At 41.3% G+C, this 26252-nt stretch overlaps 1 protein-coding gene across 1 annotated transcript in view; it reads right to left on the reverse strand.

Moving 5' to 3' along the window:
* Window positions 1-605: 605 nt before the first annotated feature.
* RASEF (RAS and EF-hand domain containing) overlaps window positions 606-26252 on the reverse strand; it is a gene marked incomplete at both ends in the record, with an annotated part of 39218 nt that continues 13571 nt past the window's right edge. The window contains 11 exons of the mRNA XM_080709342.1: window positions 606-711; window positions 8270-8346; window positions 10836-10955; window positions 15248-15362; window positions 16331-16412; window positions 18245-18392; window positions 18490-18627; window positions 18924-19158; window positions 20350-20438; window positions 21673-21757; window positions 23514-23582. Coding sequence (XP_080565468.1) covers window positions 606-711; window positions 8270-8346; window positions 10836-10955; window positions 15248-15362; window positions 16331-16412; window positions 18245-18392; window positions 18490-18627; window positions 18924-19158; window positions 20350-20438; window positions 21673-21757; window positions 23514-23582 — 1264 coding nt within the window. The remainder of the gene's footprint in view (window positions 712-8269; window positions 8347-10835; window positions 10956-15247; window positions 15363-16330; window positions 16413-18244; window positions 18393-18489; window positions 18628-18923; window positions 19159-20349; window positions 20439-21672; window positions 21758-23513; window positions 23583-26252) is intronic.

Raw genomic sequence — 26252 nt, forward strand, 5'->3', positions numbered from 1 at the left:
TCAGTCCAAAAAGACAAAAATAAAAAAAATCAAGAATAACCAGAGTCCTTATTAACTGCAGGCCATCATGTTTTGTTTCCTTCTGCTTCGAATGCTACAGAACCTAAGAGGTACCAGAAACACATGGCCTCTGAGGTCAGACTGTTTCTCAGAGAGGACACAGACCTGACATGGGCTAGCCACAAGTCTAGTATCAGAAAGCTAGTTAACAGGGAGGCTAAATAACCCTATTTTACTAGTGCTCTAGAGTCAAGTAATTTAATTGTTATAGGTTAACGAGAAAGTCAGCCACCTCATGAATCGAATCATGTCAATGAGTTTCTTCTACACTTTGAATCTGAGCATGTGATTTTTTAAAACATATTAAAACATTTACATGTCACTTTTTAAGACTCTGTTAAGGACCAGAGGGCCCGAATGGCTCACTGACTGACAGCAAGGAAGAGCCAAGATTTCCGAGGGCCCCAGCAGAACAGTTCAGATCCCGCATGCCACAACTCTCCCCCAGACAGCGTGGGTACGATGAACCACTCTCCTAAGAATCAACCCTGTACAGAACTCAGTATTCTGGGAATGAAGGCCTCATAGAGGGAGACTGTTGGGACTTAACCATTGCAACAGTTCTTCATCTGTGTTGACTTTTTGGAACTGGGCCCCGCCAGACTGGTGATAGACTTGCTGTCATCCTTGTCTGTTCGTTTTTTCACTTCCCTGGGTGTGAGAAGGAGGGAGAAGATTACTAAGATACAAAACTCAGCCACAAGTAGCTCTGTAGAAATAAAAATAGCAATGCTGAGTGTTCATATGAACCATCTAGACATTGTCCTAAATACACTGTACATGTTAACTTATAGTCTTCATAAGAACCTTATAAATTTATTGTGATCACTTTATAGGTATGGAAATGAAGGTAAAATGAAATTAAGATGTGTCTCTTAGGTTACATGAATGGAGAAGTGGGACTCAAACTATGCAGGCTGGCTCTAGTACAGGTATTATGAACACCAGACTAAACATGCACACACGTGTACACACACACACCCTACCGTGCCTCTTTCTGACACTTCACGATGCTGTACCAACTGCCGCATGCGCGGTGCAGTTCCCCACACTCTAGACTGAGCATTACCCGTTCAGGCCTCTCCGTCTCTCCTGGTTTCTGGCTGTGGAGCTGAGCAGTTCTCCTCTGCCACGCCCTTCTGCTATGATTCCTGCCTCACCTCTGGCCCAGAACAATGGAGTCAGCTGACCATGGACTGAGCCCTCTGAAACCATGAGCCAAAATAAACATTTCTTCCTCTAAGTTGTTCTTGCCAGGTATTTGGTCATAGCAATAAAAAGTTGTCTAACATAGGTGACTAATTTGGGGGTTGTTTATTATGAAGTAGTTAATTGAAACTACTGAGAATTTTTCTAATAGAGCAATGTTGTTCAATAGAAATATGAGGTGATCCACATATCATTTTAAAATTGTTAGTACATCCATTTTTTTTGGTACCAGAGACTGACCCTAGGAGTGCTCTATCTCCAAGCTATACCACCCAGCCCCATTTCATTTTTGTTTTGAAATAGTATTTCCCTAGGTTTCTGAGTCTTGCTATATTGCTGAGGCTGTCCTTGAACCTGCAATCATACTGTCTTAGCATCCCAAGTTCTGGGATTACAGGCATGTGCCACCAAACCTAGCCTAGTAGATAAATTAAATATGTAAAAGGAGACAGTTGACATAACTTTTATTAACATATCACTAATCAATTTTTAAATGTAGTATAGCAAGGATATTATCATTTTAGCATGAAATCAATAATAACATTATTGAGATTTTATATTTTATAAACTGTCCAAATCCAGCATATATTAAATATACACAGGATATATGAGTCTGAATTAGCCATCGATGAGGTGACTAGTGGCTAACAAACTGGCCTAGTGTAGCTTCAGAAGATTCTGAAGTGTCCTAACCTTTGAAAGCCACTGTACTATGAGGCAGTAAATAAGATATTCTTACTGTGAGCAACTAATAAACGCTGTAATTCCTCCCCCCTCCCCTCCCCCTCCCCCTCCTCTTCCGCTTCCCCCTCCTCTTCTCTTTCTTCTTCTTCTGTTGTTGTTATTGTACTGGGGACTGAACCCAGGGGCATTCTACATCCTAGCTAGACTTCCAAACCTTTTTATTTATTTATTTTTTGTTTTTGAAACAGGATCTTGTTTGTTGTTGTTTTTGCTTTTGAAACAGGGTCTTGACAGGCTGCTGAATCTTGCTATGTTGCTGAGGCTATTTTCAAACCAACCTGGGATCCTCCTGTCTCAGCCTCCCAAATGCAGGGGTTATAGGCATGCATCACCACATCCAGCTACTTATCTTTAACAGATACCATGCACACACTACACACACACACACACACACACACACACACACACACACTCACACACTCACACAACAGGTTGACAGCTGAGAGTCATTACCCTCACCATGAAGATGAGGAAACCAAGCCTCAGGAAAAGAAACAACGTACAATTAACCCAAACACCCTGAAAGACTCTTGACCTCTAGAACTGTTGGATGAAAGTACATGATTTGAGTCATAATATCTGTGAGAATGTGTCAAAGAGATAAGGAACAGTAAAATAATCTTCAAATAAAAAAATTTGTTCATTTTTTCATTAAACAAATGCCCAATTAATACCTGGCTATGAGACCCTCAGCTAGAGAGCTCTGAGGTACCTAAATAAGTACTTAACAAGGTCCTAAGAAAGAGACTAACACACATGTACAGAGTATTTTAGCTTTATGGAGCTTTCTGGGACTCTGACATTAGAGGGACCACTTGAAATAATAGGGATTCACCTGCAGTCAAGGGCAAAGGGAAATTCCAGGTGCAGGGAACAGCACTCATAAAGGCTAAGGCACTATAGGGCTTGGCCACAAATGGGCACAGAGTTTTTTATGTCTACAGGTCATCATCATTTTAGGAAAAAAAAAAAAAGGATTCAACTAAAGAGGAAGATGAGATTAGGATGAGAGGGTCTATTAGCCAGGTCTCAGGAGCTTGGACGTTGTATCTTAAGAAACATACCAATATGAGGTTTTAAGCTAAAGAGTCAGTGTTAAATTGATTTTTATATACACAGATTCCACTATTTACACTATTTACACTATTACTATTTACTAACCAAGGTGAGAAATTTTAAGGTCTGAACCAAAGGCGAGGGAGAGAGAGACATGGAGTCAAGAGAAGCAGACACGTACCTGTGAACCCGCTGCACTCAGAGCCCACTGGAGACAGACAGAGAAGCAAGAGAGGAGATGAAAGCCACGAGGTCGAGTCTGAGTAGCTGGTGCAGTGGTGCACACTTAGAATCCACTGCAGTACTTGGGAGGCTAAGACAGGTGGATTGCAGGTTCGAGTCCAGTCTCAGCTACTTAGTGAGGCCCTCCTCAACTTAGTGAGAGCCTGTTTCAAAATAAAATAATACAATATGGTTGGGTGTGTAGCTTAGTTAGAATATCTCTGGATTCCACTCCTACTATCCCCCTCAACACACACAGACAAGGATTTGAGTCTGAGTGACTAGCTTTTAGCTATAATTTTGGTAGATACCTGAGACAGGGAACCCAGAATGAAGGTTTAATGAACATGACCATATTGGATTTGGATATATTGGGGTGGTTATACTATACAATTTCCAGTTGGCTCAGGATACACTTATGGAATTTTATAAATATATAGGGGTTAAAATTACAGAAACTCAATGCCACCAGCTAGTTATGATTTCGGAAGCCATGAGGATGGAAGACGTCAGGCAGAGAGAGAGGGAGGGGAAAAGGGAAGCCAATGCAGACGGAATCCTGCGAAGACCAACGCTTACGTACCCAACAGTGGTTTAGGCTAATAGTGAAGACACCTGACTCTACCACTTCCAAGCTGTGCTACTTTGATCAAACTGACTAAACACTCATCTCACCTGTCAGAGGGGCATAACAAGACAGCCTGCATCTCTCCTTTCGGGCGGGTCAAATGGCCTGCATCACATCACGTGGCTGCCTGGTCATATATTTTCATACTTTACCTCTAATCATAAACAAGGCTTCCAAGGCCTCCTTTTATTTCCTTGATATCTCACCAAACTTTGGGCTACCGACATGTTAAATTATCCTAATAATGCAGACATTATTGAACCTGAAGGCAAATTTTAAGAGGGAAAAAGAAACACCTACATCTTTCATTTCACATTTACATCTTTCATTTGACCTTTAGTTTCTTTAATCCACCAAAAATGCAGGCAAAAATGTATATTAAGGAGGTAAGAGGAAAAGACTTGGGGCTATCAAGTCACCTCATTAAAAACTACCACTTGCAGGCCGGGCATGGTGGCGCACGCTTGTAATCCCCGCGCTTGGGAGGCAGAGACAGGAGGATCGCACAGGTTCGAAGCCAGCCGCGCGCGCTGGCTTAGGAGACCCTATTTCCAAATAAAATTTAAAAAAAGTAAAAATAGGCCTGGGAGTGTAGCCCAGAGGTAGAAGGGCTTCCAGGAACCCCAGTACCACCAATAAATAAATAAATAAATAAATAAAACTACCACTTGCTTAAGAACTGCATTTTAAAACTATGAATAATTTTTATGTGTCAATCCAAAAAGTTAAAACTAAAAATAATAATGATCATTCTTATAAACAGATTTACACCCAAGAGGCTCAGATTTTAGGTTAAAATAGTACATCACGTTGAGCTTTTTGTGTTTTTCTCTGATTTGGAGTTGTTGATCAACTGAATGCCTGTTAAATTTGAATCTACTGCAAAATGTTTAAAGCCAGTGGTTCTAGAGATGGTGACTTTACTCACAATGAGACCACGGTTATGAAAGCTAGCCTAGCAACCCTATAGAAAAATCGTACCTTTAGGATAAAATTTACCTGGGATTGGGAGATTTTCAAAGAATAAATGTGTAGTTCGGGTTATGACCCAGAACATACAGCCTCCCCTCAAAAGCAAATTGTATTTCAGACTCTTGCAAACCTATACTATCTCTTATTCCACATTTTAGACATTGTGTGGTATAAAAGGGACCATGCTGGAATCACCCCTTGAAATCTAGATCAAGATCTATGTGCTCTGCATAATATACAATTTTCTAAAGGTTGTAAAACTTAAAAGTAGTAATTCTACCTGTAGAGACTATATCATTTCCATTTTAAACTTGAATACTTCAACATGCAAATCTGAAGGTAAAGCATAACAATTACAGTCTTCACATATTTGCTTTATTTATAACTTTTATATTTAACATATTGCTAACGTAACGAGGCCTAAACCAGGCTATGACAATTCAAAGGAAAAAAAAAAACTCATCCATGATAAGTGGCTCAGAAGTAGCTTGTCTGATTTAATTGGCTAAAGCTTAAAAAGTACCTATGACCTGACCATTACACAGTTGAAATGATCCTGCTATCAAAATGCCTCTGTACACCCGTTGCCTTAAGTGAACAAACACTAGCTGGTGTCTAAGCTACACTGTAAACAGGGCCGATGCCTGGCTGACCCAGCAGGCCACACACGGGAGCAGATGGGAGGAAGCAGGCGGCATGCAACCCCTCGCATGTTTATGATACAATACAGAGAAGTGAGTCCACACTGTGGTGTGCTCAGGACACCTCACATCCACTTAACTCTATTAGGGCCTCGTAAGATAGCTGGGCATCAGTAAGGGTTATGTTGCTCAGTGCAGCGCTGCCATCACATGTAGGTCATAGGCTGTTAGTATTGGGAAGGACCCTGAGATCACTGTTTCAGGCCTGTCTCTCATTTATAGAAGAGAGAAGCCTAAAGGAAACCAGGGAATTGCTGAAGGATGAAAAGCCATTTATGGGTAGATTTTAGAATGGACTGGAGTCTCCTTCTCCTACACTCCTCCAATATGCTAGGCAAAAGCCTGTAACCTGGTGCAACTTGAGTATCTCTTTTATAAAATGCCTGGGCACAGAGGTGTTTCAGATTCCGAAGTTTTAAGGATTTGGGAACGTATGCATAGACTTTACTAGCTGAGTTTCCCTAACTGGAAATGCCCCAAAATACAAAATGTTTTGACCATCAATATCTGAGCATTTCAGAGTGTTGGGTAGGAATGCTCCACCTATAGGGAGCTTGACCTGCAGTATCATTTCCTACTCTGTAGGAGCAGAAGTCAATGCTCCACAGAGCAGGGCGCAGGCAGCACCCAGCTCTTACTAAATCTGGGGTGCTCTAAAGACCCATGGCTCCTCCCCCATCCCTCACAGCCCCAGCAGCTACATCTCTCTCCAGGAATCCTCAGGTATACATTCATGAAACACCACACACCCATTTGTAAAAGTGAAAACACCCATCAACTCAGCAATTATTCCACCTTGAGTAAAGGCAAATGCTACATTTCACTGAATTCTCTCTTTACTAAAAGTTGCTTGTTTGGCCAAAAGCATTTGGTATTTCCTATATACCCAGAGACACAAAGAATCCATTATTTGTCCATACATATCTAGATATATTTTACTCTGGCTCTTTTATTCTTTTATGACAAATGTAATATTAGCCCATGATTCTTTTACTAATCATGGGCAAAAAAATTATGTCATTCAGCTGAACCTATATATGCTTAAATATTTGCCTTTTTCTCTACCTGTTCTAGTTTACACTCAAAGTGAGCACTGGTTTTGCTTTAAATAGAGATGATTTCCAGGGTCACAGGGTTGGGGAAGGTGGCCATTTCTCTTAGATTGATGTCAAAGAGGAAAATGTTCAATGATGCTGAGTGTGATCCCAGGACTTCCACTAAGCCCTGACGCAAACTAGTGTCATGCAGTCTGGCACCCATTTACTCATTCTCTCTAGTGAGGGAACCCATATATCCCCAGACCCAAGCCCAAGACTACTAAGTCTAGTCTGTTAGGCATCATAAATACCAAGTTGTTAATTGCAAAGTAGCACTGAAATTATTACAATGATTCCTTCCTTCCTTCCATCCGTCCGTCCATCCGTCCGTCCGTCCGTCTGTCCTTCCTAGTACTGGGAAAGGAACATTCTATCTCCAAGCTACACCACCAGCCCTATTTTTTATTCTTTATTTTGACAGAGGGATTCACTAAGTATCTGAGGCTGGCTGCGAACCTGTGATCCTCCTGTCTCAGCCTCCCAAGTACTAGGATTACAGATGTGTGCCACCATGCCCAGCTGCAATATACTCTAATTGTAATGTTTGGTAGAATAGGTCGAAAATCACATGAAAGATTCCAATAAAATTTCAAAAATAATCAGAACAAGAATTACATGTCTAAACTGATGTTTGCTTTGTTTACGATTAGAGATAATTTTCCTAAATTTTGTTTATGCATATTTTAATTTTTTTCCTGTTTACAATGTAGTACATATAATCCCTTTAGGCCACTAAGGAACTATCTTTTCATCTGTAGCAGAAAAACTCTGCAAAAGAGATGAATTTAAAGCTGGTTGTGATAGAGCATGTTTGTAATCCTAGCATTTGGGAGGCTGACAAAGGAGGATCACAGTTTGAGGAAAGCCTCAGCTACTTAGTGAGGCCCTTTGCAACATAGTGAGACCCCATTTCAAAATAAAGAATAAAAAATAGGGCTAGGGGTGCAGCTTGGAAATAGAATGGTTCCATCCCCAGTACTAAAAAAAAAAAAAAAGACATGGATCTAGAAAATAATGTTTTCTTTCCTGAGAATATTTTAATAATTAAAGCATGTCTATTTATATGCATGTTCTATAATGATGTAATTTTCATTCCAATATATACCCTCAAATATTTATTATTAACAACCATAGCACTAGTTTAATAATTACCTGGGTAATAATTTTGATTCCAACTGGCATGATATACAATGTGCTTTGTTAGTTTTTTTTTTCCCTTTCTCCCCATTTATTCAATAAAATGTCATAACAGATAGCTGTATTCACAATAGTCTCTTGTATTTAAAATGTGGTTCCTGGAGATGATTCATACAAGTCAATTATTAGCTTTGTGCTGACATTTTTCAGGAACATAAACAACACCTCAGATGCACCTGTTTTCTTTGGCAATAAAGACATTTTGCCAATGTTTGCAGTGAACAAGCAGCACTACCAGTTTTTATACCAATGTGTGTTTCTCCTACATGACTAGAAGACAGAAGGGTATTACTCACTGAATGTTACTGTCAACAAATTGAATATATGAATTAGCGAAGTGAAATTCACTTTGTCTAATTTTCCAAACTTAAGGCAACACTTACCGAGCAAGATGGAGAACGGCCTCCACTATATTGGACCCATCTTTGGCACTCGTTTCACAGAACAATGCTCCATAGCTCTGTAGAAAAGAATTGCGCACAGTTAAAGACACAATTAAATGTATGCAACTATATATGTCCTTAATTTGGCTTCCTAAAATTTTAGTCACTACAAAATCCATGTTGACCATGAAGTGAGACTAGTAATTAAGAAAACTGAATTCAGAACTTCAATACTTAAGAGTATGGTTAGTTCCTAAGTCAGAGGACTTTTATTTTCCATAAAAATACAAAATTTCTCGTGTTAAGTTTTGTAAAGTTCCAATCATCATATACATGCTACCAAACGTTCTCTATTAAATAATTTAAGTGAGGTAAAGATGCTAGCGTAAGGGAGCCACTAAGGATTAAATGTCCATCAGATGCCTGTCTGCTTGCCAGCATCTTCATCTCTCAGGAGCCAGAGGCCTCTGGGATACTAAAGCGAAGGCACATTTTCTCATGCTCTCCTGTTCAACCTCCAAGCAGTCAGGTGTAAGATCACTGACCCTATCGTCCTCTTGCTTCAAACGTCCCCATGCCTCCCAACCCTCTTCAGTGACACTCAAGTGCTCTCCTGTGGCCAAAAAGGCCCTGCCTCATGTGACACAGCATTTCCTTCCACTCACTCGTCAGCTCCAGTGACCTTGCCCTTCCCTGCAGATATCCACCGCCCCAGTTCCCACTGACCTCAGGACCTCAGCACCTGCCCTTCCATCACCTAGTTTACTCCTCCCTTACGAGCTGCTTCACCATTATGACTCCTCACCTATCTTTGGGATTTTTATCTAACCCTCCCTTGAAAATTAAGATTAAGTCATTTCCAACCCTAAAAAGTCTGTATTAGTTTTTTTTTCTGTCATAAAACCTCACAATACTCTGTATTTTTTCTATATAGTATTTGCCATCAAATAATTTCTGCAGTTATTTTTGCGTGTCTTTGCCTAACAAGCTGGAGACATTTTCTCTAAATGAAAGAGAACTAGGTGTGCTGTGGGTCTGGGTGTGGATTAAATATTCCTGTGTGGGACAGAGGGGAATTTGATGTTTGCTCTGGAGCATGGAGAGAGAAGAGGCTGAGCGTGGGGAGAGGCTTCACAAGAGACCTTTACCAAGGAGCTCGAAATCCACGGATAATTTTACATGTCACAGAATGAATGGACGTTTAGCAGAAAGTCAGTGCTTTTGGGCACAGTGGTACACACCTGTAATCCCAGTATTTGGGAGGGTAAAAAAGGAGGACCACAGGTTCAATGATAGCCTCAGCAATTTAGTGAGATCCTGTTTTAAAATGAAAAAGTAAAATAGGGCTGGAGGGCATAGCTCAGAGGTAAAATGCCGGTAGGTTCAATCCCCAGTACAAGCAAAAAGTCAGTGCTGCTGCTGACTACATCCAGGATGTTGCAGAGTGAAACAGACTGCCTTCGAGGATGCAGGAGGATGGACGTGATGAAATGCTGACGGAGGCAAAGCAAGGACTCTGAGAGGGAACAAAGCCGGCAGGTGGCCACGAACTACCAGGTCTTGAAGGGGCTGTGTGGAACAGAGTCTGGCACGTGGACTACATGAGTTTAATGTCTGTGTCCCAGAGAGTCACTGTGCAAGGACCAGGACTGCTGGTTCTGTTCTCTGATCTTCACTTGTACAGAATGAAGTGTGTGTCTCACAGTGGATACACCATGCATGGGATGAATCTCCTCTGGATCTCACTGCCTGCTGTGGTTAATCTCATTTGTTTTGCAGTTCTAAAGCATAAAATGAGATTTCCAACTGCAAATGGTGATGTTCTTCTTAAAGCCCATACACCTGTGCCTGAGAGCAGTCCTTTGCTCATACTCAGGAAAGACACCGATGTCAACAGCAAGTCACACTGCTGCAGTGTGAACTTACTTGACCTCAGGTGCAGCTGACTCCTGGTATGGGTAAAGAATGCAGTGGGAGTGTTCCGACAGTGGTTACTAGTAATGGGAAGAAAAACATTCCCCACAGTAATAATCTGCATAGGAATAAAATCAATCCTCTACAGAAATGTGTAATCAAAAATAATTTTAGACTACTCCAAACAGGCACAAATCTTGGAGGAAAAAAGGCTTTCAATTCTCTTCAACACAGATGAGACATCACTCTGACTTTTTCTCGGCATGGTAACCGTCTGGAACCAAACTCATCTTTTCAAAATAAAGCACTCATTCTTTTTCCTTTACCTGGATTCCAGGATTAGAGGACTCCATGAAGGGGTGAGAGGGAGAAGAAAGATGGGGAAATTGTTTTGAATTCTCTTTGTCAATACTCAGAAGGGGGAAATGATGATGTGACTGTTTGCATCCTGAGAGATTTACTCCTTGCCATCATCACACTCACGCACGGGGAGGGGTGTGGGGAGTTCTACTGTGTAAGAAGGACAGTTCCCCTACCAAGCGACAGAGATTTGTCAAAGACCCTCTTAAGCACAGGCACAAATGTGAATGACACTGACTCCAAAGCCACTCGACCCTTTTCTCTTCTGGTTTACACCCACCCTCACTCTTACCATGGCCAGTTTTTCTCCAAAATATCCAGGCACACACTTTTGTCCCTCTGTGGCAGCAGCTTCACGAAGATCGACCTTGTTTCCTACCACCATGATGGGAACAGCTTCCTGGGCTGAATCCTACCAAGAAGAAAAAAATGGGGCCTATATCAAACACTGAAGAAATTATAATGTTAACAGTAGCAGCAGCAGCAGCAACTGCCCTCAGATGATATAGTCAGAATCTTGAGTAAAAATGTATAAATGTGAACACACTTTCACGGCCTTTGTAATCATTGAGTCATATTTCAATAGAATAAAATGCATACCTATTATTGTCATCCAAGTCTTATAGCCAGTTACAACAATTTAGTACCCTATATTACATTGGAGATAATATCTTTAAACATCAAGACATGAGCCTTAAAATGAAGTTGCATTTGACTGACTTTCTCTTCAGACAACTTTTCTTGGAAGGCACCAGAGCATAGAAAGAACATGGAGAAGCAACATTAAGAAGAAAAGGAAAGGCCCTCCCCAAGATGTGCTGCTCCCTCCTGCACGTGCTCAGGAACTGTGTCCTTGGCGACCTTCTTGGGAGTCACTGGAAGTCATTAATCAATATTCACTCAAGTAAGCCACGAAGGTGAGTGTCTTGACTTCTCACAGTACCACAGGTAAAAACTGGCCTTCCTCCAAGTCTTCACTCCGGTGTCATTTTTCAGTGGGGGCCACCCTGACCACACTGATGACTACTTCAACTTTCTCTTTTTGCTTCCATAACATGTACCACTCTCTGTCACACTGTATCTTTTATTTAATTATATTTGTTGCTTGTTAGCTGTTTCCTGCATTATAATAAAAGCCCCACAAGGACAAGGCTCTTTGTTTTACAAAGAGATATATCCCAAGCACCTGGCACAGGCCTGCCAAGAGTAGGAACACAAGTGTGTAAAAGTCAGAAAGATATCTCATATCCTGTTTCAATCAGTATTTTCACTGCTGTAACCCGAAAGACCTGACCACACAACTTAGAGGAAAGAAGACTTATTTGCTCACAGTTCTGGAGATTTTAGGGGTGCATTCCATGCCATACGGGCACTGGCAGAGCTCAGGGCACTGCGGCAGGAGGCAGAAAAAGGGAGAAAGCAAGAGCTCTGCTCTCACATCATGGAGACCAGAAGCAAGAGAGAACAAAAAAGGGCATCTAAGGACACATGCCAAAGTTTTGTAATGCAGTGGTTTTTCATCAGGTATGCCAACTATCATTGCAGAGGACCCATTCACCACTCAATCCTCTGGCCTATTTCTGAAATGGCACCGTTCATTTCCATTCAATGTATAGCGGCCATATATATATATATATATAGTCCATAGGATTGCCTCAGGTTAAAAAAAAATGAAGAAATGTCGCTGTGTCCATTCTTTCCTAAGAGGAAATTCAAATGCCACATGGTATTTTTCCCCATAACAAATTTAAGAATTCACTCTAAATAGTTTTCCATTTTAAGGACCTATGAAGAGGTGATATTGATGGCTGAAAGGGGTACTTACCATGGGCAGGTGCTAAAAATTAACAAAACATAGCTGTGGGCCACTTCAGGAAAGGGCTCTTCATGGCGACTGAGGGCCCTCTGTGCCTCCTTTTCTTGAGCATAATGCAAAGATTTAAAATGATGACTAAGCCCAAGTTACAACTTGAAAAGTTTTCCTCTGGACTCACTGTTCTAACCAGGTGGCTCTTTGGTTCCCTTGAGCCACTGCCTCTCGTGCACGTACTAATTGTACCTTTGAATTTCTTTCTTTTCATCAAAGGCTTCTTCTATTAATAAGCAGTTCACTCTGGAGCTTTATCACAGTAGTAACCAGAACTGGATCAGGAGGTCTACACTGAGCCTTTATCATGCCCCTGGCCATTCCATAAATACAAGCAAGTGCCATATACTTTCTAGACCTCAAGTATCTCATAAAAACTGATCATGTTTCTGACTTCCTTTCTTAGATGTTATAGACATGAATGCAACATGGAGAAATTTGTAAAGTTATTATATAGCTCAGCACTGTGGCCCACACCCATAATTTTAGGACTTAGGTGGCTGAGACAGGAGGAACATGGGTTCTAGGCCAGCCTCAGAAATTCAGTGAAACCCTGTTTAAAAAATAAATAAATAAAAAGGGTTGGAGGTGTAACTCAAAGGTAGAATGTTCCTGGGTTTAATTTCCAGTGCCATAAGCAAAAAACAATGTGTGTAAACACACACACACACACACACACACACACACACACACACACACACACATACTCACACACTAAATAAGACTACACTTTTACTGTATTTATAATTTATAATAATTTTAAGTCATGATATTTGGGTAGAAAAAAGGGCATATTTGCTTTCACTGCTGAAGTTTTATTGCCAATTGCAGTCATTTCTCCTATTCCTTCCTTGGTATGAGAGAACATTAATCCCAGAGGCTAACATTAAATCAGACAACCATCAGTCCTGGTTAGCCACTACTGCAATTTAATATCCATTTAAAATCACAGTTAGCCAGGCATGATGGCACACACTTGTAATCCCAGCATTTGGGAGGCTGAGACAGGAGGATTGCGGTTCATGGACAGCCTCAGCTACTACTTTGTGAGGCCATTTGCAACTCAGTGAGACCCTGTTTCAAAATAAAGAATAAAAAATAGGGCTGGGGGAGTAGCTCAGAGGCTGAATGCCCCTGGGTTCCATCCCCAGTACCGCAAAAAAAAAAAAAAAATTACAGTTAGTTAATATACTTACTTGAAAAGCTATATTAGCCACTGATTTTTCAAGAGTGTACTGAACCATAGCCTGGACTGTAGTTTTGTTTACTAATAACTGTTAATAGCACATTAAATATGATCAAGATCATTTATCTTTAAAAATTTTTTATTATGAACCAAATGATATAAAACCTCCTCAGTAAAAAGCACAATCTTACTTTTCTTTTTTCCATTTGTTTATTCATGTATTATAACTACATATCACAATGAGGTTCAAAGCAATACTGACATACATGCACAGAGCCTGATGTGTTTCCTTTTGCACCCTAATCCGCTCCCCCTTCTCTCTCCTCCCTTCATGTTAGTGAGAGCTGTACTGATACCTTCATATATGGGCACAGCCTTGCTCAACTATTTCCTTCCTCATTCCTCTTTTTTCCCCTCCCCACCTCCCTCCCATAGTCCTGGTCTCTCTCTTCACTGATCTGCAGTCCTTTTGTTTTCTATTTTCTTTCTATCTTCCACATATGAAAAAAGAATTTTTGCTCTTGACTTTCTGAGACTGGCTAATCTCACTTAGCATTGTATTCTCCGGTTCTATATATTTTCCTGCAAATAACATAATTTTGTTCTTTTTATTATTAATGCAGTACAAGATGGTAGGGGCATACATGCACACATCACTCATTTAGCCCTTCCCCAATTCCCACCCTATTTCCTCCCTCTCCCTCCTTCTTATGTTTTGGCTTAGTGACTGACTTTGATATGTTTGTGAATTCACATCATGTACATAGAGTTCTTTATGTCTGAGAAAATTCCACTGTGTACAGATACCACATTTTATTTTCTATTCATCTGCTGACTTACACCTATGTTTTTTCCACAATCTAGCTATCGTGAATTGTGCTGCTATCAATATGGATATGCCTATCTTACTATAATATTCTGATTTGAATTCTTTTGGAAAGATGCTGAGGAGTGCTACCACTGGATCATATGGTGGTCCCATTCTCAGGTGTTTTAGGAACAAAGAGGCTGATTTCCATAGTAGTGCTACTAAGCCGCAGTCCCACCAACAGCGGACAAGAGTTTCTATTTCCCCACCTCCTCACCAGCATTTATTATTGTTTGTGTTCTTGATGACTGCCATTCTAATTGGAGTCCGATGGTACTCAGTGTACTTAACCATAGCTATTGCTCCATACGTTAAAAATACAACTGGTGTTTCAGAGGTGACTAAAGACCCTACATCACAATCACAATAGTTGTGAAAACAAAGTTGCTACAGCCTTCACACCTCAGCACATGCTCGCTCACACCCAGGTGTTTCACACACCCAACCACACTACACACCAACACCACCACTGTCATGTTTGTAAAAGCTGCCTCTTCTTAGGTAACCTGCGTTCTCACGTGGTTGCATGGGGTTCCGATATTATCTAGAACATAACCCAGAAGTCTGATTCCTAGAAGTTACCTAGCAGTGGCCGGGGCTTTGGAGGAACTTACGCAACTCCCGAGGAAGGGGCCGACCCTGCCAACAGCCACTGGAAACTTAACTTCCTCCTTCTTCCTCCAACTCCGACCAATGGCTTCTAAACAAGTTCACACCAACAAAGAGCAATAACACTTTCTGAGATGGTCTGTAATTTGCTGTTTCTCCACGTTGATTCCTTACCTCGATCATGCCTACCCATTCTCGTACGTTAAGAAAGCTTTTCTCACACGTGACGTCATACAGCAGCAAAACGCCATCGGCTTTTCTGAAGTAAGACTTGGCAATACTTCTGAATCTGGAAAGCAGAAAAGCGCACTGTGACTCAGTCAGCTGACAGCCGCCTCGTTCTTTGTCTCCTTTATTCTCCTTTTCTTCTCTCATTGTGTACAATCTTCCCTCGTTGTGCACAATCAACCTCAGTTGACCTAGGAAAAGGTAATGAACTGAGGAAGGAGTGACTGATCTAGGAAAGCCCATCACTTCATCTAAAATACTAAACCCAAAATATAACCACAACCGTGACGAAAGCCTAACTCAAAGATGTCAGCCTCAGCAACAAGCTACCAGAATGTGGTTCACCGAGAGGCTGGGAGGAGGTGCACACCAGAGAACAGTATCTGTGGGGTTAGTAGGAAGGTGTGGGGTGAGTGGATGGGAAAGAACTAATGATGCAGAACACAGATGAACACCTGAAGAGTGCCCGGGACAGAGGCAGGCGCCCCACACTCATTTGTTGAATAACTGAGTAGACTCTGTTCAAGGTGTTAGGAAAGATTACAATCTATGCTTTATGCTTCTGCTCACTGGCAACAAATGCAAAATGAGCATCGTCACCAGCTGGAGTCTGCCATTTAGTTCGTGCCTTTGCCCTGGAGCTAAGTGGAGTTCGCTTCTCCACCATTTACTGAACAGCTAAGCAGTGCCTCGTACTGTGCTCAGAAGTGGTGCCTCATCTAGACTCTCATTAGGAAAGTGTATTCTTTTTGTTCCAAGTAGATATCAGCTCCAAAGAAGCTTGAAGGCTCTCCTCTCATGCAGCTGATACCCACATAAGAGAAGAGATGATGTGGAAAAATATGGCATAACTTAGTGTATAATATACCTTATAGTTACTAATATAACTAAGACCAGCATGACATAACTGTGATATATATATATGGCATAATGGCATTCCATAATTATGAGTATAAAGAACATCAAGCATCCTCCCCGGCTCATCTTTCCAAACCTAAGTGGAATCTGAAGCGTGTCAACAGCACTTGCCTCTCCTGCCCCGCCGTGTCCCAAAGCTGCAGAACTGTTTGCTCTCCATCCACAATGAGGGTTTTCATCTGGAAATCAACTCCTGAAAGAAATGTGAGAGTGGAGAAGTGACAGAAAGAGTTCTGTTAGCCTGTTACTTTCCAGCCCTCTTTAGATGAGAGAAAAGTCAATAAGCCTGGGCTCAGAGAGAGAGAGAGAAAAATGAACAGCTTTCAAGGACAGAAAATCTCAAGTCCTGCTCATAAAATGAGGTCACATGTGCATGCAGAGGCGCCGTCTGCAGGGTGCCTGACTTAAGGAAACCTTGATCCATAGAAAAGGGAAAGTCCAAGCTCTGTTTACCCAGGTGATTAGAACTCAGTCATATTTGCACATGTGTGCCCATATGCACATTCATATATGTGTGTACATGTGTACACAGTGTGTATGAATACATGTGTAGATTTTAAGCATATGCATGTACATGCATGGATATATGTTTGTGTGTATGCATACATGTGAGCACATGTATGTGTATGCATATATACACATAGACATGTATATATTGTTTTTGTTTTGTGGTATTAAGGATTGAACTTACACCCCTAGCTCAATTTTTTTTTAAATAGGGTCTCACTAGGTTGATGAGAGTCTCACTATTTTCTGAGGCTGTCCAAAAACCTGTGATCCTCTGGTCTCAGCCTCCCAAAGCCTGGGATTATAGGCATGCACCACCATTTCTGGCTGTGTATATGTGTTTATATAAAAATGTCATGGTCTCTAATAACAAAACCAAATGCTGTAGTTCTTTTTTTTTTTAATGGTACTGGGGATGGAACCCAGGGGCCTTCTACCTCCGGGCTACACTCCCAGACCTATTTTATATTTTATTTGGAAACAGGGTCTCTTAAGTCAGCTGAGGCTGGCTTTGAACCTGCGTGATCCTCCTGTCTCAGCCTCCCAAGTGCGGGGATTACAAGCGTGCGCCACCACGCCCGACTCAATGCTGTAGTTTTTTAATGAGTTAAATTGAAATGAATTTTAGCTCGGTTATCTGGAAGGATGTATCCGAGAACAAGAAATTTACAAAGTTGGCCACTGTGAAGAGGGCAATCAATCTGTTCTAACATTCCTATTTATCAAACTTAGAACTCTTTGGATAAAGCAGAAAAGCAAATAATATTTTTCATACCCTGAACTTCTTTTATTATTATGTAAATTTGGGAACTCAAGACACTACTTGTTTTTTTGTTTTTGTTTCTGTAAAGGTGGGAAAGGGTACGATTTTGACCATCAAGACAAACTGGCCACTGATATTGTCACACTTTATTAACATCAAATAACACCTTATGAAAAAGGCATTTCCTGGCGGTCCTATGTAAACCTGCACCTCTTTGCTGGCCTCAGTTGTTTGTTTGTTTGTTTGTTTGTTTGTTTCACTGGGAATTGAAGCCAGGGCAGTCTACCTCCAAGATACACCCCCAGTCCCATTTTATCTTTTTTAGTTTGGAAACAGGGTCTTATCAGGTACCTGAGGATGCTGCTACTTTCTGAGACGGTCTTCAATCTTGTGATTCTCCTGTCTCAGCTTCCCACGTAGTGGAAGGTATGTACTCCCACATCTAGCTACTTAAAAAAAAAATTTTGTCCATTTTTCTCCAGTGAGATATATTTTCTGTGGGCTGGGATTAAGGCTTTCTTCTTTGTGTATCCTCAAAACCAAAACTGTATATGGTTCTAAGAAGACCTCGGAAAATGCACACTGAATAAGTGAATCCAACATTTCAGGTGCTAGCTTTGATTTGGCTCATCTGATGGGCTCTCTGTCTTTTGGAAGAAAGACATGTGTCTATCTGTATATAAATCCCTAAAGGAAAGAAAAGCAAGCTAAAGAAGGCCATTTTAACCCTTTTTTAACCAAAATATAAGTCATACCCAGGGTGGCACTTGTATTTCCTCGAAATTCATTCTTGAAAAGTCTCATGAGGAAACTGGACTTCCCCACTGCAGCGTCCCCAGCAAGAACAATCTTGTAAGCCTTCTGTGAACTGGAAAATTTGGAGTTGTCACCTGCCATGTCTGTCTAGGGAAAGAGGCCACAGTGGGTGATCACAGTAGTGAGTAATAAGGCACAGAATATTAGCAGTGTTGATGAACGGAAGCATATCTGAGCTACTTACCTGGGGTGAAAGAGCTGAAATGGTCTTTTTTGAGCAACTGGCAGTGCTGCCTTCACTAACAGACCCCTGGGGCTTCCAATCCAAGACAGAAGCCACACCATCAGAACCATATGTTTCTTCATCCCTTATATCAGGAACCTGATAAACCAAAGCCAGAGGTTATAACCAAAGTCTCTTGTTACACGTATATACCAGGGACCAAAGACAAGACAATTATGCATCTGAATCTATAGGAAAAGCTGTTATGAAATGGAGTGGCCCTAAAAGGGAAACCTATGAAAACGTCTCCTTATTTGATGGAAAAACAAAACACTCTACCGACAAGCTTCATGTTCATGCCCTTTACAACAAATTCTCATGACAGACACAAGTCAAAGATGGGGGAAGATTTCAGAGGCAGCAAGGCCTCCGAGGATGGGGGTCCGAAGGCTTACATCTGTGTCTGAAGCATCACCCCCGCAGCTCTCCTGCACCCTGTGCGAACTCTGAAATCCTCTGTGGTGCTTGTATTCTGCTTCAGAGTCATACTCATTGGAATCTCTCAAGGTAGACAAGCCGCTGTCAAAGCAGCTCTCAGGGAGGCTGTCAACTTCGTAATTCATCCTCTGCATGGGGTCACAGAGGGCCAATGAGTCACAGTCCTCGTCCATGTAGGAAGAGCGAGATGACCTGGTGGTGAAAGGGAAGACTGCTTTAACTGAGGCCTTGAATTGCTCAAGAATGCACAGGTGACAGAATGTCAAGGCCCGAGTCAAGAACACCAGCATCCTCACTTGCCAAGAGCCAAGGCACACCTCGTGATGAAGGCTCAGGGGAAACACAGTGCTCAAAGCATTATCAGTCCATTTTATGCAACAACCAATTAAAATAAAGCTCCTCATATAACACATGTAATAAATGCAGTTATTTTTTAAAAGTCAGTTTTTATTTCTTGATACAAAAGAATTAGAATGCCCAAGATACAAATGCAATCTCAACCGATGCTTTTAATAACGTTCACAGAGAATGTGAGCCTTTTTACTTTAATGTGGTCAGACCATATTCTGACAATTTGTCTATTTCTGGATAATACCTCTACTTAAAAAGAATGCTGAGCTGGGCACGGTGGTGCATCCCAGGACTTGGGAGGCTGAGACAAGAGGATTGCATTTTCAAAGCCAGACTCAGCAATGGAGCAAGATACGGTGTCAAAAAATAAAATAGGACTGAGGATACAGCTCAGAGGGAGAATGCTCCTGGGTTTAAACTCCAGTACAAAAAAAAGGGGGGAGGGGGTGATGCTTGGAACCCTGACTGGAAAGGCAACTACAAGGATCTGAAACTCAAAACCCTGAGATAAGAAGAATGAACTCAAGTCTTAATGGTTTTTGTCTTCAAATATTTCAAGACCTGATGAATGAAAAATATAGCCTCTAAGGTTGCACAAGACAAAATAAGGGCCAACTGCTAAACTTTCTGGGAGCCATATTTCTTTCTATGTGTGTGTATGGTACTGGGGTGGACCCCAGGGGCTTTTCTACCTCCCGGCTATACTTCCAGTCCTATTTTATACTTTATTTTGGAAACAGGGTCTCACTAAGTTGCTGAGAGCCTCACTCAGTAGCTGAGGCTGGCTTCGAACCTGTGCGATCCTCCTGTCTCAGCCTCCCAAGCGCTGGGATTATAAGCGTGTGTCACCACGACCAGGTAGGGAGCCAGATTTCTGATTGTATTTTAGAACTTAAAATAAGATAACAGAAAGTATGGATTAGTACTCAAAATACAAAGTTGACTATTTAATTCACCGCTAAGGAAATTTACTTTCCTTTTAACTTTCATCTAGAACTCAAATTTAAAAAAAATAAACAGGAGTTAACATACCTGTCATAGCGTAGAGGCTGAGGAGAATGGCCATTAAATTTGGGACTGCTTCTAGAAATTGTATTCCCTGGTGATATATTATTTATGCGCTGTAATATATAATTATTTAATATTCTTTGTAAATATTATATATACATGCTATTTAAACTCTAAAATTCTGATGCAACTACAAGTTTGATATCCTACATGATCAAATGTGAGCATAAAAATTGGAAAATTGCAGAAAAGATAACTCTCTCATCATCAGATCCTATGTCCAGACTCTAATGCATGTTCTATAACTGAGTGTTCTATACCTAGAACCCTCAATTTTTTAGAACCTGGGACATCAACCTCCTTGGACTTATCTCTTCTAAAACCATAACTTAGTTTAGTGACTGACTCTTTCCAATCACTGGAGTATTACCTTTGAAGGTGACCCCCAAAAGTGGGATAAGAGGCTTCATGGCAAATACAACCTTGGGAAGGTTCTCAAAATTACAAGTATGGGTTATCTTATTTCTGTAGTAAGGTGTGAAACTCAACGCCTTCATTCTGACAATCTCACTTGCAGAAAGAACATTCAGTGCATCTAAACTCACTCCTGGCCACAAGTCTCCTCTCCACTAAGGATATGCTATTTTTAACATCATGGGATTTACCATTTTTTCTTTTATTATTGCTATCCGTCTATATACATCCTAACTACCTATCGCATTATAAAGTTGAAGCAAAGACCTTTTTTATATATCTTTCTCTAGCTTCCTAGAATGTCTAACTTAAGAGGAAAATTCTCCAATGTACATGATGTACATTAGAGATGTACATTAGATATGTTATCAGTGTCAATCACTAAGCCAAACATGAGAAGGAGGAAGGGAGAGGGAACGGGGCACAAATTGGGTAAGGGCTAATTGGGTGATGTGTACCTGTATGCCTCTACCATCTTGTACTCCATTAAGATGTAGGACTACAATGTACCAATACAATTTAAAAAAGAATAATAATGGCAAGATTGGAATATGGGCTAATGTAGATGAGACAATGAGAGTGTTTCCACAAAAAAAGAAGCTGATCTTGAATTTGTAATCTCTAAACCTGTGAGATAATGTTTACAGCTTTTAAAAATAAATAAAATAGGTTAGTAATAGGACATTTATTTCTGCAAGATGAGCAGTTTCTCCTTAATTTTGAAAGCTCTCGTCTCTGTTCATTCTAAGGGAAGAGCATCTCATTATTAAAAAGACCCATATGAAATTCTCCTCTGTAATAGTACATGATTTTCATCACCTCCAAAATATTCAACCACTTGAAAGAACAAAACATATATGAACTGAAGCCTACCAAGGACCTGTTGAGCTTGCTGTAGCTGTTTTCAAGGGCAGTTCTAAGTCCATCATTACTGTCATGCAGCTTCCGGTTAGCAGTTCTATACCGGAAATACATAAATAGACAGATAGGGAAATCATTAGTGAGGACCAACCCAACCACTTTCTTTCCAGGCAGTGATGTTCAGATTGTAGAGTTACTTACCACCTTCGTGACTTTTCTTCCACTTCCTTTCAAACCTCAGAAGCCGAGGTCATAATTCATTATTTGAAGTAAAACTGATTAGTTACCTCTGTTAAGTATTGCAGGGTATTTCAAAAAACCATCTGCCATGCCACAGAACGCACTCTTCCCTCTGGGGGTTCCCCTGTTTGAACAAGTTTCATGCAGGTCTCTGTCCCCCAAATGTCTGAGCCTGGCCCGCCAGTTCACATGTTCCAGAGGCCACACATGAGTGCAATGTGTTATTAACATACTTCATCCTTATGTCTACTCCTGCATCCCACTCATGGTGTGGTGGAACCGTATGCCAAGATAACACTTGGATATGGATTCAAGACAGATCTGGGCTCAAATCCCATCTCAGGTCCTTATTCCACAAGCCTTTGTAAAAGCCATTACCATGAGAGCCTTCTTCGGTGACATGAGGAGGGAGCCCTTGCACTGGGGCAGCCCATCCTTCCTGCTTATGGCCACTCCAGCCTTCGCAGCTCGGACAAGTATCACTTCCTCCAGGAACACTTCCTTGACCTCAGATAGGCCAAAGCTCCACTTGGGGCACACGCGCCTTTGCTTTGCCACACCTCTCTTATTTGACATGTTGTACCTATTTCTATCACGACTGATCACGTCTTCCTCCTCTAGACCGGCCCCAGAAGGAGAAAGACTGTTTTCTCCTCCTGTCTCTCTGTCCTCTGCTCGTGGCACGCCTGGCTTGTAAAGAGTGCTGGCTGAAAAGTCTACTGAATTAATGAATGAATGAGTGAACAAACAAACCCACAGGATTGTTGTCATTAATGAACTCTACTGTTGCCAGAGGAGAGACTTAGTAAACCTTCCAAAATCATTAAAAAAAAAACTTGCAAGCTCGACTTCATTTGGCAAACTGAAAACAGAAGAAAATGCTATAGAGATGGAGAAGATATAAAGGGGAAGGGGCAGACCCTCAGAGGATGAATTACTGCAACTTAGTTGTAAAGTTGATGTATCAGGTACAATATTTCTTGGGAAGATGATAAAAAACTAATAAAAATGCACCTCTAAACAAGCATAATAAATTGAAAAACAATGATGGTGTGGCTGTCATCTGGTGGCCGTCACTAGTGTAAGAAGCCAAGCATGCTCTCAGTATTTGGAGTTACAGAGGAAACTGGGAGGCCAAGCCACCACCACCTCATCATCTGGTACTGGAGACTGAACCCAGAGGCTTCTACCTCTGAGCTACACACCCAGACCTTTCACTAAGTTGCTGAAGCTAGCCCCCAAATTGCAACCCTCCTGTCTCAGCCTGCCAGTTCGGAAACTGCAGGCACGTGCCACCATGCCAACCCCACCATGCCAACCCCAGGGCATTATCCTCACAGGCATCAAAAGGACATGATGAGTATATCCTCATACCCTCATACTTGTGAGGACTTTTAAGAACTGAACACTACTCCCTGTATTTGAATAATTTCTTTAGTACTAAAAGGATAGAAAGCTTAGGGGATGTGTTGAATGTACCACAGTGAGAAGAAACATGTGCTGACCTGTCAACCCGGAATTTAGGACTTGCCAATTCATGTTATCTGTGGCATGTGTTTTATTAACAAAAAATAAGTAAAATGTAAAAGCAAAGAGTATTTCATAGAACTTACTGGAGTATTTCAATTTGTCTCTCAAGACTATTTCGATCTTCTGTGTATTCTCGGATTATTTCCAGATCCCTGTAAAATTATATTTGATGTTTAAATGAGAATTAGGCATCAAGTCTTACCTTACCTAGACCTACCCTCCCAAGGGTAACCTTTTCAAAGGGCGTGTATCCTTGACTGTGTGTGTGGTGTTTTTTTTTTTTTTTTTTTCTTTTCTTTCCTAGTTGGAGAACTCTGTCCCAGGGAAATCAGTAGCCTGTTCTCCTTCAGAGACTCCACAAATATACTCCATCCGTGCTTCCTCCTGCACACATCTCACATCACGAACATGGAGCTTCCAGTCCTCCACCACCGCTCGGCAGCCACCAGGGCTCCCTACCCACCCCACTGGCCTGTGTCTTTCTAGAACTGAACTCCAATGCCCCCAAATCTCCTCCAATCATAGAAATGTTTCTGCTCCCTCTGAGCCGTAAGTAATCCAAGCTCCATCTGTTTTTCTTTGCATAGTATTCCTTCTCTTTTCCCCCCTCACCCATATTCCTCGTCTTCCTCCCTCCTTCCCTATCCATATGGGAATCCACAGACCCTGGCTTGCTAGGCTCGCGGGCGTCACACTGCACTCCCCTCCTGCTTTACCACCCAAGACCTGGCTTCCTCCTCAAATTGTCAGCACAGAACATGAGTTGCTCAATCTGGTTCCTGTCCCTTTCTGTCCACTACTAAGCAAAAAAACCGAAAAAACAAAAAAACCATCCCTACCTTCTAAAGACTCTCAGGGCACCAAGTAGTGTGCTAAATAAATAGCCAGCTTGTTTCCTGGATGATAAAGCTAAGTTTCCCAACTGTCAATAGGAACTTAAGTTCCTTAGCCAAAAACGCTGGGCCCTGACAGTACAGCTTTAAACCGGCTTTTAAACTTTATTTTTTCTTTTTTTGCAGTAATGGGGATGGAACCCAGGGGCATTCTATGTCTGAGCTAAACCCCAGATAGTCTCATAGTTTTTATTCTTAATTTTTTAAACAAGGCATAAGTCGTGGAGGGCCTAAGCAGTTGAGGCTGTCCATGAACCTTGATCCTCCTCTCTCAGCCTCCCAAGTACTGGGATTACAAGTATGCAGCACCACACCCAGCTGCTTTTAAACTTTTTTTTTTTTTTTGTAGTACTGGGGATGTAACCCAGGGGCATTCTACCTCCAAGCTGCCCTCATCCCTATATTTTAATTCTTTATTTTGAAACAGGGTCTCAATGAGTTGCAAAGAACCTCACTAAGTAGCTGAGGCTGTCTGAGAAACATGATCTTCCTGTCTCAGCCCCCCCCCCCCCAAAATGCTGAGATGACAAGCATGCACCACCATGCCTGGCTTGCTTTTAAACTTTTGATTTTCTATCTAAAGCACCTCTTTTTGTCTGACCATCTTTTCCCTAATCGACTTCATCCTTCTCCTGTGTCCATGGCTCTGCTCTGGTCACTGCCTCGTCCAGGGCATCGCCAAGACGCTCTTTCCCCCTCATGCAATGGAGGTAATGAAGGTCCCCATCAGACAGAGTACTGTGCTGATGAAGTGAGTACCTACAAGTGAAGTATCAAAGCCAGAGCCCAGCACTGTCTGGCGCAGCCACACTGCAGTCTCTTTACCCTTGACCAACGCAAACCTACCCCTCCAGCCAAGCTTTCCTCCCTCCTCCTCTTTCATGAAACCTGAACAAAAAGAAAACGACGTGGCAAGTGACCCCGGTAGAACTGCCGTATCTGACACTGCTTGCTCTCGTGGTATTTAACTCTGTGAATGTTTTTGTTTTAGTTTTCCAACTAAATTTGAAGGTCTTTAAGAGAAAGATGTAGCTGGGCGTGGTGGTGCACGCTTGTAATCCCCACGCTTGGGATGCTGAGACAGGAGGATCGGACAGGTTCGAAGCCAGCTTCAGCTGGCTTAAGAGACCCTGTTTCCAAATAAAATATAAAATAGGTCTGGGCATGTAGCCCGGAGGTAGAAGGCCCCTGGGTTCCATCCCCAATACCACCAAAAAAAAAAAAAAAAAGAGAGAGAGAGAAAGATGTATCTTTTTATTTTTATATATTTCAAACTCATAATTTCTTATCTAGTTCATGGATATCTATATATGTGTGTATGTATATTATATATAATGTATATATATTTATATATGTTTATATGTAATATATTATGTATATTTATATATATAAAACTTAAGAAATGCTTCAGTGTTTTCTATCACAAGACCTTAATTCTGATTAAAGTTTACAAACAAATGAAAACATTTTCCCAGTGTGTACAAATACAGGGATTCCATTTAATATCCCTAAATACATATCTATCTTATATCTCAGATATAAATGCATGTTTCTTCATGTATTAAATTTTGTTATAAATACCAGGCTGCAAAAAAAAATCACAAAAAAACAAATGGATGAGGTCTACTCTTCCCATTCTTCTGGCCCTAGAATTCCTACTTGCAAAGCACTTAAACAAGCATTAGCTCTGTACCTAAACAAGCTTTAGGGATATACTTCTAGCTCCTAGTTAAACCATTTGTAAGCCCTGCACTGTCTCCAGCAGCCAATAACATAGCCAGTCTGCTTTTAATGAAAACACACACACACACACACACACACACACACACACACACACACACAACTAAGAAATCTGTCACTCAAGGTACAATCTCTGCAAAGCAGAGAACAAATTAGCAAAGCTAGCGAATAATCCTCCATTATTACATA

This window comes from Muscardinus avellanarius (genome assembly GCF_963383645.1).
Source record: "Muscardinus avellanarius genome assembly, chromosome: 13".
Lineage (NCBI taxonomy): Eukaryota > Metazoa > Chordata > Mammalia > Rodentia > Gliridae > Muscardinus > Muscardinus avellanarius.